The sequence below is a fragment of the Mytilus edulis genome, chromosome 3, assembly GCF_963676685.1.
Source record: "Mytilus edulis chromosome 3, xbMytEdul2.2, whole genome shotgun sequence".
Classification (NCBI taxonomy): Eukaryota; Metazoa; Mollusca; class Bivalvia; order Mytilida; family Mytilidae; genus Mytilus; species Mytilus edulis.
Window position 1 is genome coordinate 82,000,699 of NC_092346.1, and position 13,702 is coordinate 82,014,400.

At 34.6% G+C, this 13,702-nt stretch overlaps 1 protein-coding gene across 1 annotated transcript in view; it reads left to right on the forward strand.

The window, feature by feature from the left end:
- The first annotated feature begins 2,822 nt into the window (after positions 1 to 2,822).
- The window catches only part of LOC139514527 (calpain-5-like), a 31,402-nt gene continuing 20,522 nt past the window's right edge, over positions 2,823 to 13,702 (forward strand). Inside the window, exons 1-2 of the mRNA XM_071303886.1 lie at positions 2,823 to 2,937; positions 8,828 to 9,032. Coding sequence (XP_071159987.1) covers positions 8,850 to 9,032 — 183 coding nt within the window. The 5' untranslated portion in view covers positions 2,823 to 2,937; positions 8,828 to 8,849. The remainder of the gene's footprint in view (positions 2,938 to 8,827; positions 9,033 to 13,702) is intronic.

Genomic DNA, 13,702 nt, shown 5'->3' on the forward strand with positions numbered 1-13,702 from the left:
AAAATCGAATTAATTTGTCCTGCTTTCTATCATAAAAATCACTCTGATTCAAACAAAGAATTCTCCGAAACTGACATTATCAAAATGCTTGATTTCTTGATTGATAACATATTTGTTACGTTTGGAGGCCGTTTTTTTCCCCAACAAACAATCGGTATTCCCATTGCAACCAACTATGTTCCTCATCTTGCCGACTTGTTCATTTATTCACATGAGGCTGACTTCTATCATCTAGAAACTGACAATGATGGTCGGCGGAAAGAAAACTATGCGACAACAGAAAAAATTTCAGCTTTCCAATTGGGAACTTCTCATTCCTATGTAGCAACACTCCAGCAGCGTTCTTAATTGATATAATTCCCAGTTAATACGGTATTCGAGGGCTTACTTTTCCTTTTAAAATGTTTTTTATTTAGTAGTTTGTTATTTTGTATACTGCTGTTTATCATTTTATCATTTCTTTTTTCTAATATTTTTATAGTTTTACGAAATCGTGATGTTACAAGTAGTTTATATCAATTATCCTTTATTCTGTATAAAACAATAAAATCAAAGGCACAAATACTTTTTTAGAAGTTTGTTTTATTAGCTGTATTTGTCAAAACTTTAAGAAATTTTTGGGTCCTCAATGTTCTTCAACTTCGTACTTTATTTGGCCTTTTAAACTTTATTTAGATTCGAGCGTCACTGCATTAAGACGTAACGCGCGTCCGGCGCATATACAAAATGTCAATCCTGGTAGATTATGATGATATAAAAAAGAAGATTTGTATGGTTGTCAATGAGACAACTCTCCACAAGAGACCAAATGACACAGAAATTAACAATTTTAGGTCGCCGTACGGTCTTCAACAATGAACAAAGCCCATACCGCATAGTCAACTATAAAAGGCCACGAAATGACAAATGTAAAACAACAAAAATTTGAAGTTTCGCGTTTGAAGTACCCGTACTGATCACTGCTTAATTAACACTACTCACTTTTTGGACAAATCATCATGGAAATACCCGATGACTTGAGCGCTTTGTTAGCTGCCATGAAGTTGACTGGAAAAGAACCTGCCTGGAAGTTCTCGGCAAGTTCTGACCAGGTGTCAGTACAACTGACGTGGACCAAGGCTAAGGAACCAGAGGCATCCTCTAATAAATCCAAGCCGGCCCTGAAGAGCAAGCCACCCTCCACCAGGAGAAGAGACGCAAAGCGCTTTGACCAGTGGAAGGCAACAAAAACAGCCGTGATACCTGCTGAGCAAGTCCAACAAACTACCAACACACAAACAGAGGCAAGAGACAGCGTAGTTGGACACGTACTAACACCAACTAAGTACAAAGGGGAACCAGTTGGGGTTGTAGTCAATAGGGATATTGTCACCAGTCCCTACAACCCCAACAAGGCCTGCCACCGCCTTGTGTATTACACCTCCACCAATGACAGAGGCAAGCGCAGTAGGGTCGACTATGAAGATGGGTTTGACATCGACCACCCAGACCTACTGCGCACACCACCGCACACATCACCAGTCCTCAACGAACAATCCAAAGAGGCAATACAATCAGCCATACAAGCATCACGTCCTGATACTCCGTACCAGCAAGACCAACGCAGTCGGAGTAAAATGAAGGCAAAAAGACCGACAGACTCCAGTCTATAGAATAGGTAGATACAGTCCGCGATATCCAGACAGGATAGTCGGACTCTAAACAACCACACATCATCAATGTAAAACAATTCAAACGAGAAAACTAACGGCCCAATTAAAAAACAAAAAATGAACGAAAAACAAATATGTAACACATAAACAAACGACAACCACTGAATTACAGGCTCCTGACTTGAACAGCCACATACATACAGAATGTGGCGGGGTTAAACATGTTAGCGGGATCCCAACCCTCCCCTAACCTGGGAAAGTGGTGTAACAGTACAACATAAGAACAAATTTTACAAATCAGTTGAAAAAGGCTTAACTCATCAGATGGATAAAATTGAAACACATCCAACAAAACACAAAGTGGACGTGGCCGGGTACTTAATTGTACTTGTACATCCCAACAACAAAATACACAACGTACTCGCTCCGTTACTAACAGCTAGTTCAACTAGGTTAACTAATATAATAACCCCTGTAAGAGTAGAATACTCCGACAGATAACCAATATCTGTCTGTAGGACTAGGCTTCTTTGAAAGAAGATAGTCATGATACCTTACCAAATAATGACTTCACGGTTCAGCTAGCAAGCAAGCTAACCAAAGATATTATACCGTCCTTTGCCTACACACTCAATGAAATCGGCTGTAAAATATCAACGTTGCATAAGTCATAAGTCAAAACTTGGGGGAGGGGCATAAGAATGAAATGTTTGATCTTACGTTGCAATCATAGTTCGTATCTGTTATAGTATACGTCAGTTATAAATCAATATGTAAACACATTTTGGACTTTTGATAGGGCGATATTTGATATGAAAAAGTTACCTTTACCGAAAGAACAGTATTTCACGTGAATATACACTTTCAATACCTACAAAACTTATAAATAGCTTCACAGTACACTGAATCAGTTATATATAAATATCTGAATTAAAGTTTTAAAATCAGCATGTGGAAACTAAATTTTAGTATTTTTTGTTCATTAAAATTATGACCGATACAATGGAAACCTTTTCACAGCATCGGATACATTTGAGTAATACTTTTCTGCGAAAAAGTGTACGGACCGATCTGGACATTTTTGCACAGAACACTTTTATGGCTCATAGTTTTCGCATAGAATCATATTATCGAGGAGCACATGTTGCACTGTGCTCATACTGGTTATCTCCCTTGAAATATAGGGACGAAACAGAAGGCTTCCGAATGGAAAAAGGCGGGGCATCCGATCGGCAAGCAAGTGAAAGCTGCCCGTAGTAATTTTGCACATTTCACTCATTTGCAGGTAATTATTAATTCTATTAACCACAAATAGGTTATTTTCTTAACAATGGTGTAAGTAAGCTAGGTTGTAAAGCGTAAATTCATCCAAAAAACATGATTACTTTAATTTGCGACTGAGTCATTTGCAGAGCAATCTTCATTCATCATTCATTCATTTATGCCCCACGTATAGTAGAGGGGCATTTAAGTTTTCTGGTCTGTGCGTCCGTTTGTTCGTTCGTTCGTCCGTCTGTCTCGCTTCAGGTTGAAGTTTTTGGTCAAGGTAGTTTTTGATAAAGTTGAAGTCCAATCAACATAAAACTTAGTACACATGTTCCCTATCCCTTTCTAATTTAATGCCAAATTAGAGTTTTTACCCCAATTTCATGGTCCATTGAACATAGAAAATGATAGTGCGAGTGGGGCATTTGTGTACTGGGGACACATTCTTGTTATTGCACATGATTTTCAGTGTTCTCCCCAGGATTTTTTTAAGGCGCAAAATTCAAGGGCGCGTAACTCTTTTTTTAGAGTGAACTTTTGTGATCTGAAGCAATCAGTCATTAATCCATGACATGCAATATGAATTATAATGCTTTGTGTTATGTGTTTGATAATGCAGAGTATTTAATAATGAATTACAAGAATATATATTTATATATATATATGAAATAAATTGATTTTAAACACAAAAGTTATTTATAAGTCAAAATATAAATATTCATCTCTGTACTCTCTGCTCCTTCTAGGGATAATGTTTCAAGATAATGTTATTTTGTTGGACAATCTGTTCCTCAATTTGGTCTTTATCCTCTATAGGGTTGAAAACCCCCTCTCACAATAACTTTTGCTTATACCCCCTTTAACATTTGTAAGCCATGAAAACTCAGTCAGCCACTTGTCATTGAAACCAGAAACATGGTGCTTGCTGTTATCACTTGCTAAAACTTTAGCTAGGTTGGGATTAGGAGAAGCAATGACATCTGCTTATACTGACAGTGAAGAGGAAGGTGTATTCCCCTTTTCATTAGAAATCATTAGGCTGAAGAAAAAAACTTCTACTTCCATCATCTGCCTTTTGCTCAGAAGTCACCCTTTTGTTATTTGCAGAGAACATGTTCATTCAGAATTAATAAAATCGAATATGGTTAAGATATTTGATCATATTTGGTATACAACTTTTTAAAACAAAAATATGTTAATGAACAGCTGACAAGTTTCCGTAGTTTTACATTACACTTCCGTGTGTATTATTGTTAAAACCTTTCTCTGGCAGGTAGATATAAACAAAACTTTGCAAGTTTTTTAAGTTAAGACCATTGAAATTATCAACTAGTGACATTATATATAGAAGCTGCAGCAATTCCATACCCGTGTTGATTGTCACATATTTCCCGACGAACGGAATTTTACAATCGATGTTCAATGATCATTTTATTTCTAAAAACACGACAGTTTGAGACAATTTACCTTGTAAGTAACATTTTTTCACTTTATATTAAAATAAATCACTTCTCTTTATCTTTAATCAAAGTTTATTTTATTTTTTTCAATTACAAATACTCTCATTCATAATTTTCATCGTAAATATCTTTAGCAATGTGTATTCAAATTTATCACGTGTATTCATCACGTTCATTGGTCGTGTTAAATAGATTCTTTTTTTCGACCAATAAAAAAAATCGTTATTTAAATGGACAAGTGATCACACACAAAAAATGTATTTGCGATCTATTTCTTCAATTTCTGCACTGAAGTTTTTATTATTTTTATTTTCTTCTACAAATATCTATCTTCTTGATGATCATGTACGCTATTACATGATAACATAGTCCGATAAGGCTGAGATAAGCGTGGCTCAGGTAAAACTAATTATCAGTTATTGCGCAACACTGACCGACCTCTCAGCCGTGATCAGCAAGTTGACAATTTTAACCAACATTTATAATGAAAATGTGAAAATTAACACGCTGCGGGATCAAGTATTAAGGGACAGCGGACAATTAAGACGCTGCGGGATCTTCGAAAATATTATGAAGGCGCTGCGGCACCGCAGCGTCATATCGGCCTGGGGAGAACACTGATTTTTCTGTTTAATGATTTTGAGGTATTAAGTTTTTTGGTAAATTGCAACATTTTTATTCACATTGAAAAACACTGCACAACTTTTAATAAACATATTTACACTTTCAGTATTTAGCTGTAATTTGCCTTCAAATGACCTGATATCACCTCCGAATAACCTTTTGACGTCAAGCAACAATCACTTTTTAGTTGTGACGTCAAATATTTTGAATTATGAAGTCAAAGTTTACGGGAACCTGTGTGATGTTATGTAATGGGGGACAAATTTGCATACAAGTGTAAATACATCTATCCCAACCACCTCTTCAGGTACATAACATCTACCGTTTGGGTACTCAAATTGCACCTATTTTCACAGTTTTTAAAATTTCACCTCGTTTATTTATGATCCAGACAAAAGATCTGATTCGTTTAGTTTGAAGATGTATCATTATTCACTATAAGGTTCCACTAATTTAATAGGGCTCTTCATGGTTAGTTCGGCCATATTGGATAGGGGGCATATTTTTTTGAAAAAGTTGGAAATAGTATGAAAGTATGGGAAATCATATGCATGTTTCTATAAAGCAACTGTTCTGTTTTAATGATTTTTTCCTGTATTTTTCACACCTTCTTTTCCTGTCCTCCATCATGAAAATCTGCCCCTATCCAGTATGGCCGAATTAACAGTGAAGAGCCCTATTTTGAATCTATACTTTTAAAAAAAAAAAGGGTTTGAATAGACATCCAAACGGTACAATGTACATGATTCTGAATTAAGGAGTACCCAAATCACATCCATGCTTATTAAAACTCGCAGTCTAAAAAAGTCAAATAATGGACAATTTGTATTATTTCTTCAAGTTTTAAGAATAATTTAACATTAATCTATGCTTACTATATTCTACTATTATTTCTTAAGAAATGGAGGCCTGAAACATATTGTATCTTCATTTTTAAATATGACCTTCTCAAGGCTTTTGGTGGATGTCGCATGGCAATGTTCCTGTAAATTTTACCTTTAGCAGGTTTATTTTATCTGTTTATTTACATGTATACTGTGCACATTTTGCAGATATTGAAATATATTTAATAGACAACTTTCGAGTTCGATGCATTTCCGTCAAAAACTCTGGTTTTAGTGAACGTCAGTTGTGCGTTTAGGGGTGTCGTCACTTCCATTCCAATGTTGAGCGAGTGGTTGGAAAACTGTAATTCTATATTGTACGAATTATTCGGCAAATTGAATTCTCAAAATTGACAATCAGCATTGCTGTCATTAGGGAATTGTCATTAAGTACCTACAGAACAACCATTATTTCTAGTTTATCCTACACAATGATGATCACTTAGACGCTTGATGAATGTAAATAGTGCAGGGATACAGGCGACCCCCTCTATCTGGTAAATGACGTCATTAAGGCGCGTATAATTGACGAGTTTTTTCCGGTGACGGATGAACTCGAAAGTGGTCTATTATGTTGAAAGACGTGCATAATGTCATGAATGTCAAATAATAAAAAGACTGATACTAACTTTTACAAAACAGGTGCAATTTGGGTACCATGAGGTACCTAACAAGAGTAGATAAACTAAAAAAAAACCACTAAACTCTTATTTCTAAATGGATGAATTTTACATATTGGGTAGCAAAAAGGGGGCATTTTACACTTTTTGAAAACAAATAATGCCTTTTAAGAAATTGAATAGAAATTTGTAATGTTTCATACTTTGACCATATTGACATAGAATAGATTATATGCAAATATAAAAAATGTAATCTTCGCTTTCCATGGGTTACGATCCACTAACCTTCTCTCCACCCATGGAGGGTTAGAGAGAGAATTTCGGATCCATAAGGTAATGATTTTCATTGGTTGCATCCAATCAAAAAGCTCCAATAACATGATCATGTGTAAATGTAAAAAATGTAGGTAAACACAATTGTGTGCTGATTATGCAACAAGTCTTTAACCCTCAAAACATATGACAATATTCAGTGACAATTTACAGCCGATTTCATTGAGTGTGTAGGCAAAGGTAATATCTTAAGTTAGCTTGCTTGCTAGCTGAACGGTAAAGTCATTATTCGGTAAGGTATATTACCCTCCTTTGAACGTAGCCTAGTCCTACAGACAGATACATGTAGATTGGTTATCTGTCGATGTAGTCTACTCTTAAAGGAGGGTAGATAACCTAACCTAATAATGACTTCACAGTTCAGCTAGCAAGCAAGCTAACCAAAGCTATTACCTTTGCCTACACACTCAATGAAATTGGCTGTAAATGTTTTTAATCAACTAATATAGAATTTGAAGTTCCTGTGTATGTTTCTTGCACAAATGTTGGAATGTCAACGTATATTTTTGTTCCTGTTTTACAAAGTTTGTAGACTCTTGACACTACTGTGTTTTCAATCCACAATGTAAGAGAGAGTGCAAGTGCTACCATTAGTCAAGAATATTGTATTTGGAATGGGCCTGACATTAATCAACCGATAGATGGCGCAACATTGTATTCACAAATGTTGGCTCAATCTGCCAAGGGTGGAGAGAAGGGGAGTGGATCGTAACCCTTGGCTAGCAAAGACAGCAAATAACATGATAATGCAATTCAGTTAAGTGTGCTGTATTTATACTGTTACAGTATATACAGTCAAACCTGCTTAAAGGACAAGCTGTATTAAGCAAAAACCTGTGTCAAAAGACCACCAATTTTAGATCCCTCTGTAGTACATTTCATATAAATTGCAGAGATGCAAACAGTTTTTTTTTCCTGTCAGACAATGGGGCCTACAGGGTACCAAGTTTTGCCAGACCCATCAAATTTCTGCCAGACCCATATTTTCACTCAAAAATCAAATGAAATTATGCTATTGAACAAACGTTAATTTTGATTTTGTTGATATTATTATTATTTTAAAATAACCTGTGATTCATAACAATTGTAGTTTATTGAATAATACATTACATAATATTGATCTGATTAAAAGTTATTCTTCACAAGAGTACTTGGAAACAAGATAGTCATTGGTAGTTTCATTCTGTTCAAATTCAAAATCTGACTCATAGTCAGAATCATTATCACTCCCAGATTCAATCGTCTCATCTACCTTCTCATGCTCTACCCTCTCATTCTCTACATTCTCTACCCTCTCATTCTCTACATTCTCTACCATCTCAATCTGTACCCTCTCATCCTCTACATTCTCTACCCTCTCTTTCTCTACATGTACATACTCTCTCCTGTCATCCTCTACATTCTGTCCCCACTCATCCTCTACATTCTCTCCCCTCTCGAATTTCTAAAACAAAAAACATGACGGAAATACGGAGAATTGTTCGGGGCGAGATGGACAAGGTACGAAAGACTATTACTGGGCGGAAATACTGGTTCCCGGAGTTAGAAAATGCGGGGGAACAGGACATTTACTTTTATTAAAGATGATCGCAATTTTATAAACAAAATACTCTGACGGGGATTTCAGTTTTGGCGGACCCAAGCGGACTTAAATATTGCCGGCCATTAGGTCCTGCACAGCTACGAGTTTTGCCGGACCTGCATAAATTCTGCCCCTTAGGTCCGACGGGTCCGACGATTAGTTGCATCTCTGAAATTGAAACTGTATTAAAAGACCACCCGTCTTAAGAGACCACTTTTTCTCTCTCCCTTAAGTGGTCTCTTAATACAGGTTGTATATGGCAATTAGAATAGAATCTAAACAACTGACAAAATGTCCCTTTACTCTATTACTCTAGGCTTTATATAAGATGCAGAAGTTTTCTTTATATTTAACTCTTAACCATTGTTAACTTGATAAATGTTACAGCTTTGAATTTTCTCTTTAGTTCCAGGTAGAAAAATACCAAAATGCCTTTCAAATTACCTTTCTTAAGTTCAACAAGAAAACATAAAGGACAAGATTATAATAAGTTAAAGAGTGACTGTAGGAGTAAAGGAAATTTGTTCATTGACACAGAATTTCCTCCGGATGATAGATCTGTGTTTCACACACAAGGAAAGTTAGCAGGTGTTGTATGGAAAAGACCTAAGGTAAGAGATTAGAATAGGGAGTCAAGCTTTTGTAAAATGGTCAGTAAGACAAGATCTATAAATGAGTCAATATACGGTAGTCAGAATTATTATATACATGCATTGGTTCAAGAATTGGATAAACATTGTTTTTCTCCAGTCACTCGTTTCATATATGACTTTAATTATTTTAATTTATTTGACACTTTTGCCTTCTACCTTGAAAACTATTGATATAAAGAAAATTAAAAAAGTCAAAAATGATAAAATAACAAGACTAAATATATTAAAAATGTAACATGGTCAAATCTTTGTTATACTGCCTTTAAATGAAGATTTCAGTTGAGATTTTTGTGTTTTTGCATAAACACAAGACAAAGTCTACACATAAGTCACATACATGTAGCTGCAATCACACCTCCTCTCCATATTGGAGTTATTGCCCTAATTTCAGATTCTCAACTTTTTGGATTTTTGACAAAACCTATAGTAGAGTGAAACGGTAAACCACAAAAATGTCTATAATTGAGAGAGGCCATAGACATACCTGTATAATTCTCTTTTTAGTACCCTACTGATGAGGTGAAGGGGACTTTTGGTTTGCACTCCATCTGTCTGTCGGTCCATTAGTCAGTCAAGAAAATCAGTTTTCCACAATTTTTTTCTTCATCCTTGAAGATATTGATTTGATATTGGGAATACTGTTTCATCATGACAAGCAGTTACGTGTACACTGTTCAGATCAAGTTCAAATTTTGAGAAAATTCACTGAAATAATCAGTTTTCCACACTTTTTTTCGTCATGCTTGAAGATGTTGATTTAATAATTGTTTCATCATGACAAGTTGCAGATCAAGTTTGAATTTTGTACTGTTCTGATGATTTTGTGCAGAGTTATGGTACTTGGGCGTTCTTTTTTACTCAAATTATCAGTTTTCACACTTTTTTTGTGTCATGCTTGAAGATATTGATTTGGTAATTGGTATACAGTTTATAATCATGACAAGTTACAGAACAAGTACGAGTTTTGTTTTGTTCTGATGATTTTGTGCAGAGTTATGGTCCTTGGACTTAAATATTCAGTTTTCTTAAATACTTATAGACACCTTTTTTTTAGCTCACCTGGCCCAAAGGGCCAAGTGAGCTTTTCTCATCACTTGGCGTCCGGCGTCGGCGTCCGTCGTTGTCCTGCGTTAACTTTTACAAAAATCTTCTCCTCTGAAACTACTGGGCGAAATTTAACCAAACTTGGCCATAATCATCATTGGGGTATCTAGTTTAAAAAATGTGTCCAGTGACCGGGCCAACCAACCAAGATGGACGCCATGGCTGAAAATAGAACATAGGGGTAAAATGCTGTTTTTGGCTTATAACTCAAAAACCAAAGCATTTAGAGCAAATCTGACATGGGTAATATTGTTCATCAGGTCAAGATCTATCTGCCCTGAAATTTTTAGATGAATCAGACATTTCATTGTTGGGTTGCTGCCCCTGAAATGGTAATTTTAAGGAAATTTTGCTGTTTTTGGTTATTATCTTGAATATCATTATAGATAGAGATAAACTGTAAACAGCAATAATGTTCAGCAAAGTAAGATCTACAAATAAGTCAACATGACTAAAATGGTCAGTTGATCACTTTAGGAGTAATTGCCCTTTATAGTCAATTTTTAACCATTTTTCGTAAATCTTAGTAATCTTTTAGAAAAATCTTCTCCTCTGAAACTACTGGGCCAAATTTAACCAAACTTAGCCATAATCATCATTGGGGTATCTAGTTAAAAAAATGTGTCCGGTAACTTGGACAACAAACCAAGATGGCTGCCATGGCTAAAAATAGATTATGGGGGTAAAATGCAGTTTTTGGCTTATAACTCAAAAATCAAAGCATTAAGAGCAAATCTGACAGGTAGTAAAATTGTTGATCAGGTCACGATCTATCTGCCCTGGAATTTTCAGATGAATCGGATAATTGGTTGTTAGGTTGCTGCCCCTGAATTGGTAATTTTGAGGAAATTTTGCTTTTTTTTGGTTATTATATTGAACATTATTATAGATAGAGATAAACTGTAAACAGCAATAGTGTACAGCAAAGTAAGAACTAAAAATAAGTCAGTATGACCAAAATAGTCAATTGACTCCCTAAGGAGTTGTTGCCCTTCATAGTCAATTTTTAACAATTTTCTTAAAATTTGAAGATTTTCAATAACATTTTCCACAGAAAGTACTGTTATAGATAAAGATAATTGTAAGCAGCAAGAATGTTTAGTAAAGTAAGATCTACAAACACATAACCATCACCAAAACACAATTTTGTCATGAATCCATCTGTGTCCATTGTTTAATATTCACATAGACCAAGGTGAGCGACACAGGCTCTTTAGAGCCTCTAGTTTTTTTTGGTCATATTTGAAGATATTGATTTGATGATTGTTATAAATAGTTTACACCATAACATGTTATTGATCAGGTTAAACATTTTGTTCCAGTACAATTAATATTTAACCGGTAGGGGCCATGCAATACTCTCAGAATGCTTGTTTTAAATGAAATCCACTACAGTTATACTGACTTTAAACACAAGATTGAAGAGAGGAAAATTATACTAAACAAGTCACTGCCTTTTAAAGATATGTTATGTTTAACTAATTATTTCAACTGATACAATTTATAATTATAGGTATATTATTGTTATTAAAATATACCTGTTCATAATATCAGTTATTGAATACAATAATGTACATGTATGTTTATCATCAACATAAAGATTTAAAAAGACCAATTCAGTTCAATCAAGATAAGATTATTGACCATTAGATTTTAGTATTCCTTTACACTTGACTGTTTTAAATATCTATGATATATCACCAGTTTAGTTTATAGGTCATCTTTACATCCATACATAACAGTCCTCTTGAAAATTAAAAAAAAATAATAAAAAAAATGCTTCCCTGTGAATGCATTTCATGACCATGACTAACACATGTTTGTCCTAACTGATTTTGTTAGGAACTCACTCTAACTCATTCTGGTTAACTTTTTTGTGTACATGTAATGAAATTTCAGCACATTTTCTCATGAACTACAAATCATAAGCTTCAGAAATTTGGTTACAGGCTTCTTGAACATGCTTTACTGTGTGGTTTAATTTTACCTGGGCCAACAAAGGTAAAACCGGTCTAGTAACCTCTGGAATGCATCTGTCAGTCTGAAAAAAAAATCCCATTAAAGTTTATTGTCTTCTAACTGAAGGAAGTGATTTAATATTTGGTCTGCAGCTTGAGAGTGTTGAGTTGTAGCGATTTATCCATTTTTACATCTGATTTATCCATTTTTACATCTGTAATGTGTTCTTTTCCTATTTGAAAATAGTTTTGAAATTTTACAACACCAATTGAACAAAGAAAATGTTTGCATTAAATAGGTGTAATACCACCATTGATTTTCCCCTATTAGTCTTTGTTAAATTGGCACTTTTAAAAAAAATGTACAGTATTTACCTTTATTTCAACCAAAGAAATACTTTGCATGAATAAAGTTTAATCCTGTCTAGTGCTACAGTGAAAATTTCACACTACATTTCATTGCATATAAGAAAGTAACCAGCACCGGAAGTAAACAACCCAATTTTTACACTGTTATTTAGTGGTTACCTGCTTTGGTAACTAGGTAACCTTAACTTTCCAAAATATTTTATAAGACCATCAAATAAACAAAGAATGATGCTTTCAGACACCCAACATACATGTTTATGACTCAGAAAAAATTAAGTGCATTGAAATGCAGGGTTAATTTTCTACAACTGTCAAATTCAAGGGAATATTTTTTTAGACCTACTTTCGTATGCAACCGGATGTGCCGTATCATGATTTGGTGGTATTACACCTTAACCAACACATTTCATGGGCCCAAAATATGCCTATCCTTGCAGAAAAACCTAAGTATTCTGACACGCTGCTTAATCTGACATTTTTTTCTGGTCCCCCAATGTGTTGGATAACACAGACAGGTTATACTGTTTCTGAATATTTAGTATCTCTCCTAAAGAGGCATGGTTTGTGAATCAGCTGTTTTTACAAAGTGCAGCCAATAGCTGTGGTATCCTTATTTATTTTTATTATTACCCTTTTGAAGTCTAAAATATAATTAGGTGACTGTTAATTGAATTCAGGTCCTGTCTCTTAGTGAATTTTTTATTATACAAAGATGATTATAAACATAGAAAGTTTGAAACATTTGTGGCATCTCTATTGATTTTCCTATTCCAATTTCCAAGTCAGTTTAAATATGTAGTGAAATCAATTGATCATCATGATCACTTAAAGCCTAAGACAAACATGTAAGAAAACAACATCTTAATTGTTCCTGTCTTCAAAATTCTTGATTTGCACTTGCAGCGAGAGCCCTAGAGGATTGCATTTGCTTTCCGAAGATGTAAAACAAAACTGTACATTATTCATCTGTTCAAATTAGATTTCTAAAAAGAAATGAGTGGGAGTTGTTAAAGATATATTCTTTCTTTTAAGATTTAAAATCCATTTGATCTATGTGAACCTAACATAAGATGGTCAAATGAACTTCTGATTTGTTAGTAAAATGATTTTATATCTACAGACTTGAAGGTATTAATCATTCACACCCACATAACACCAAACAAATGATAAATATTTTATGTGGGCTTGTTTGTAATC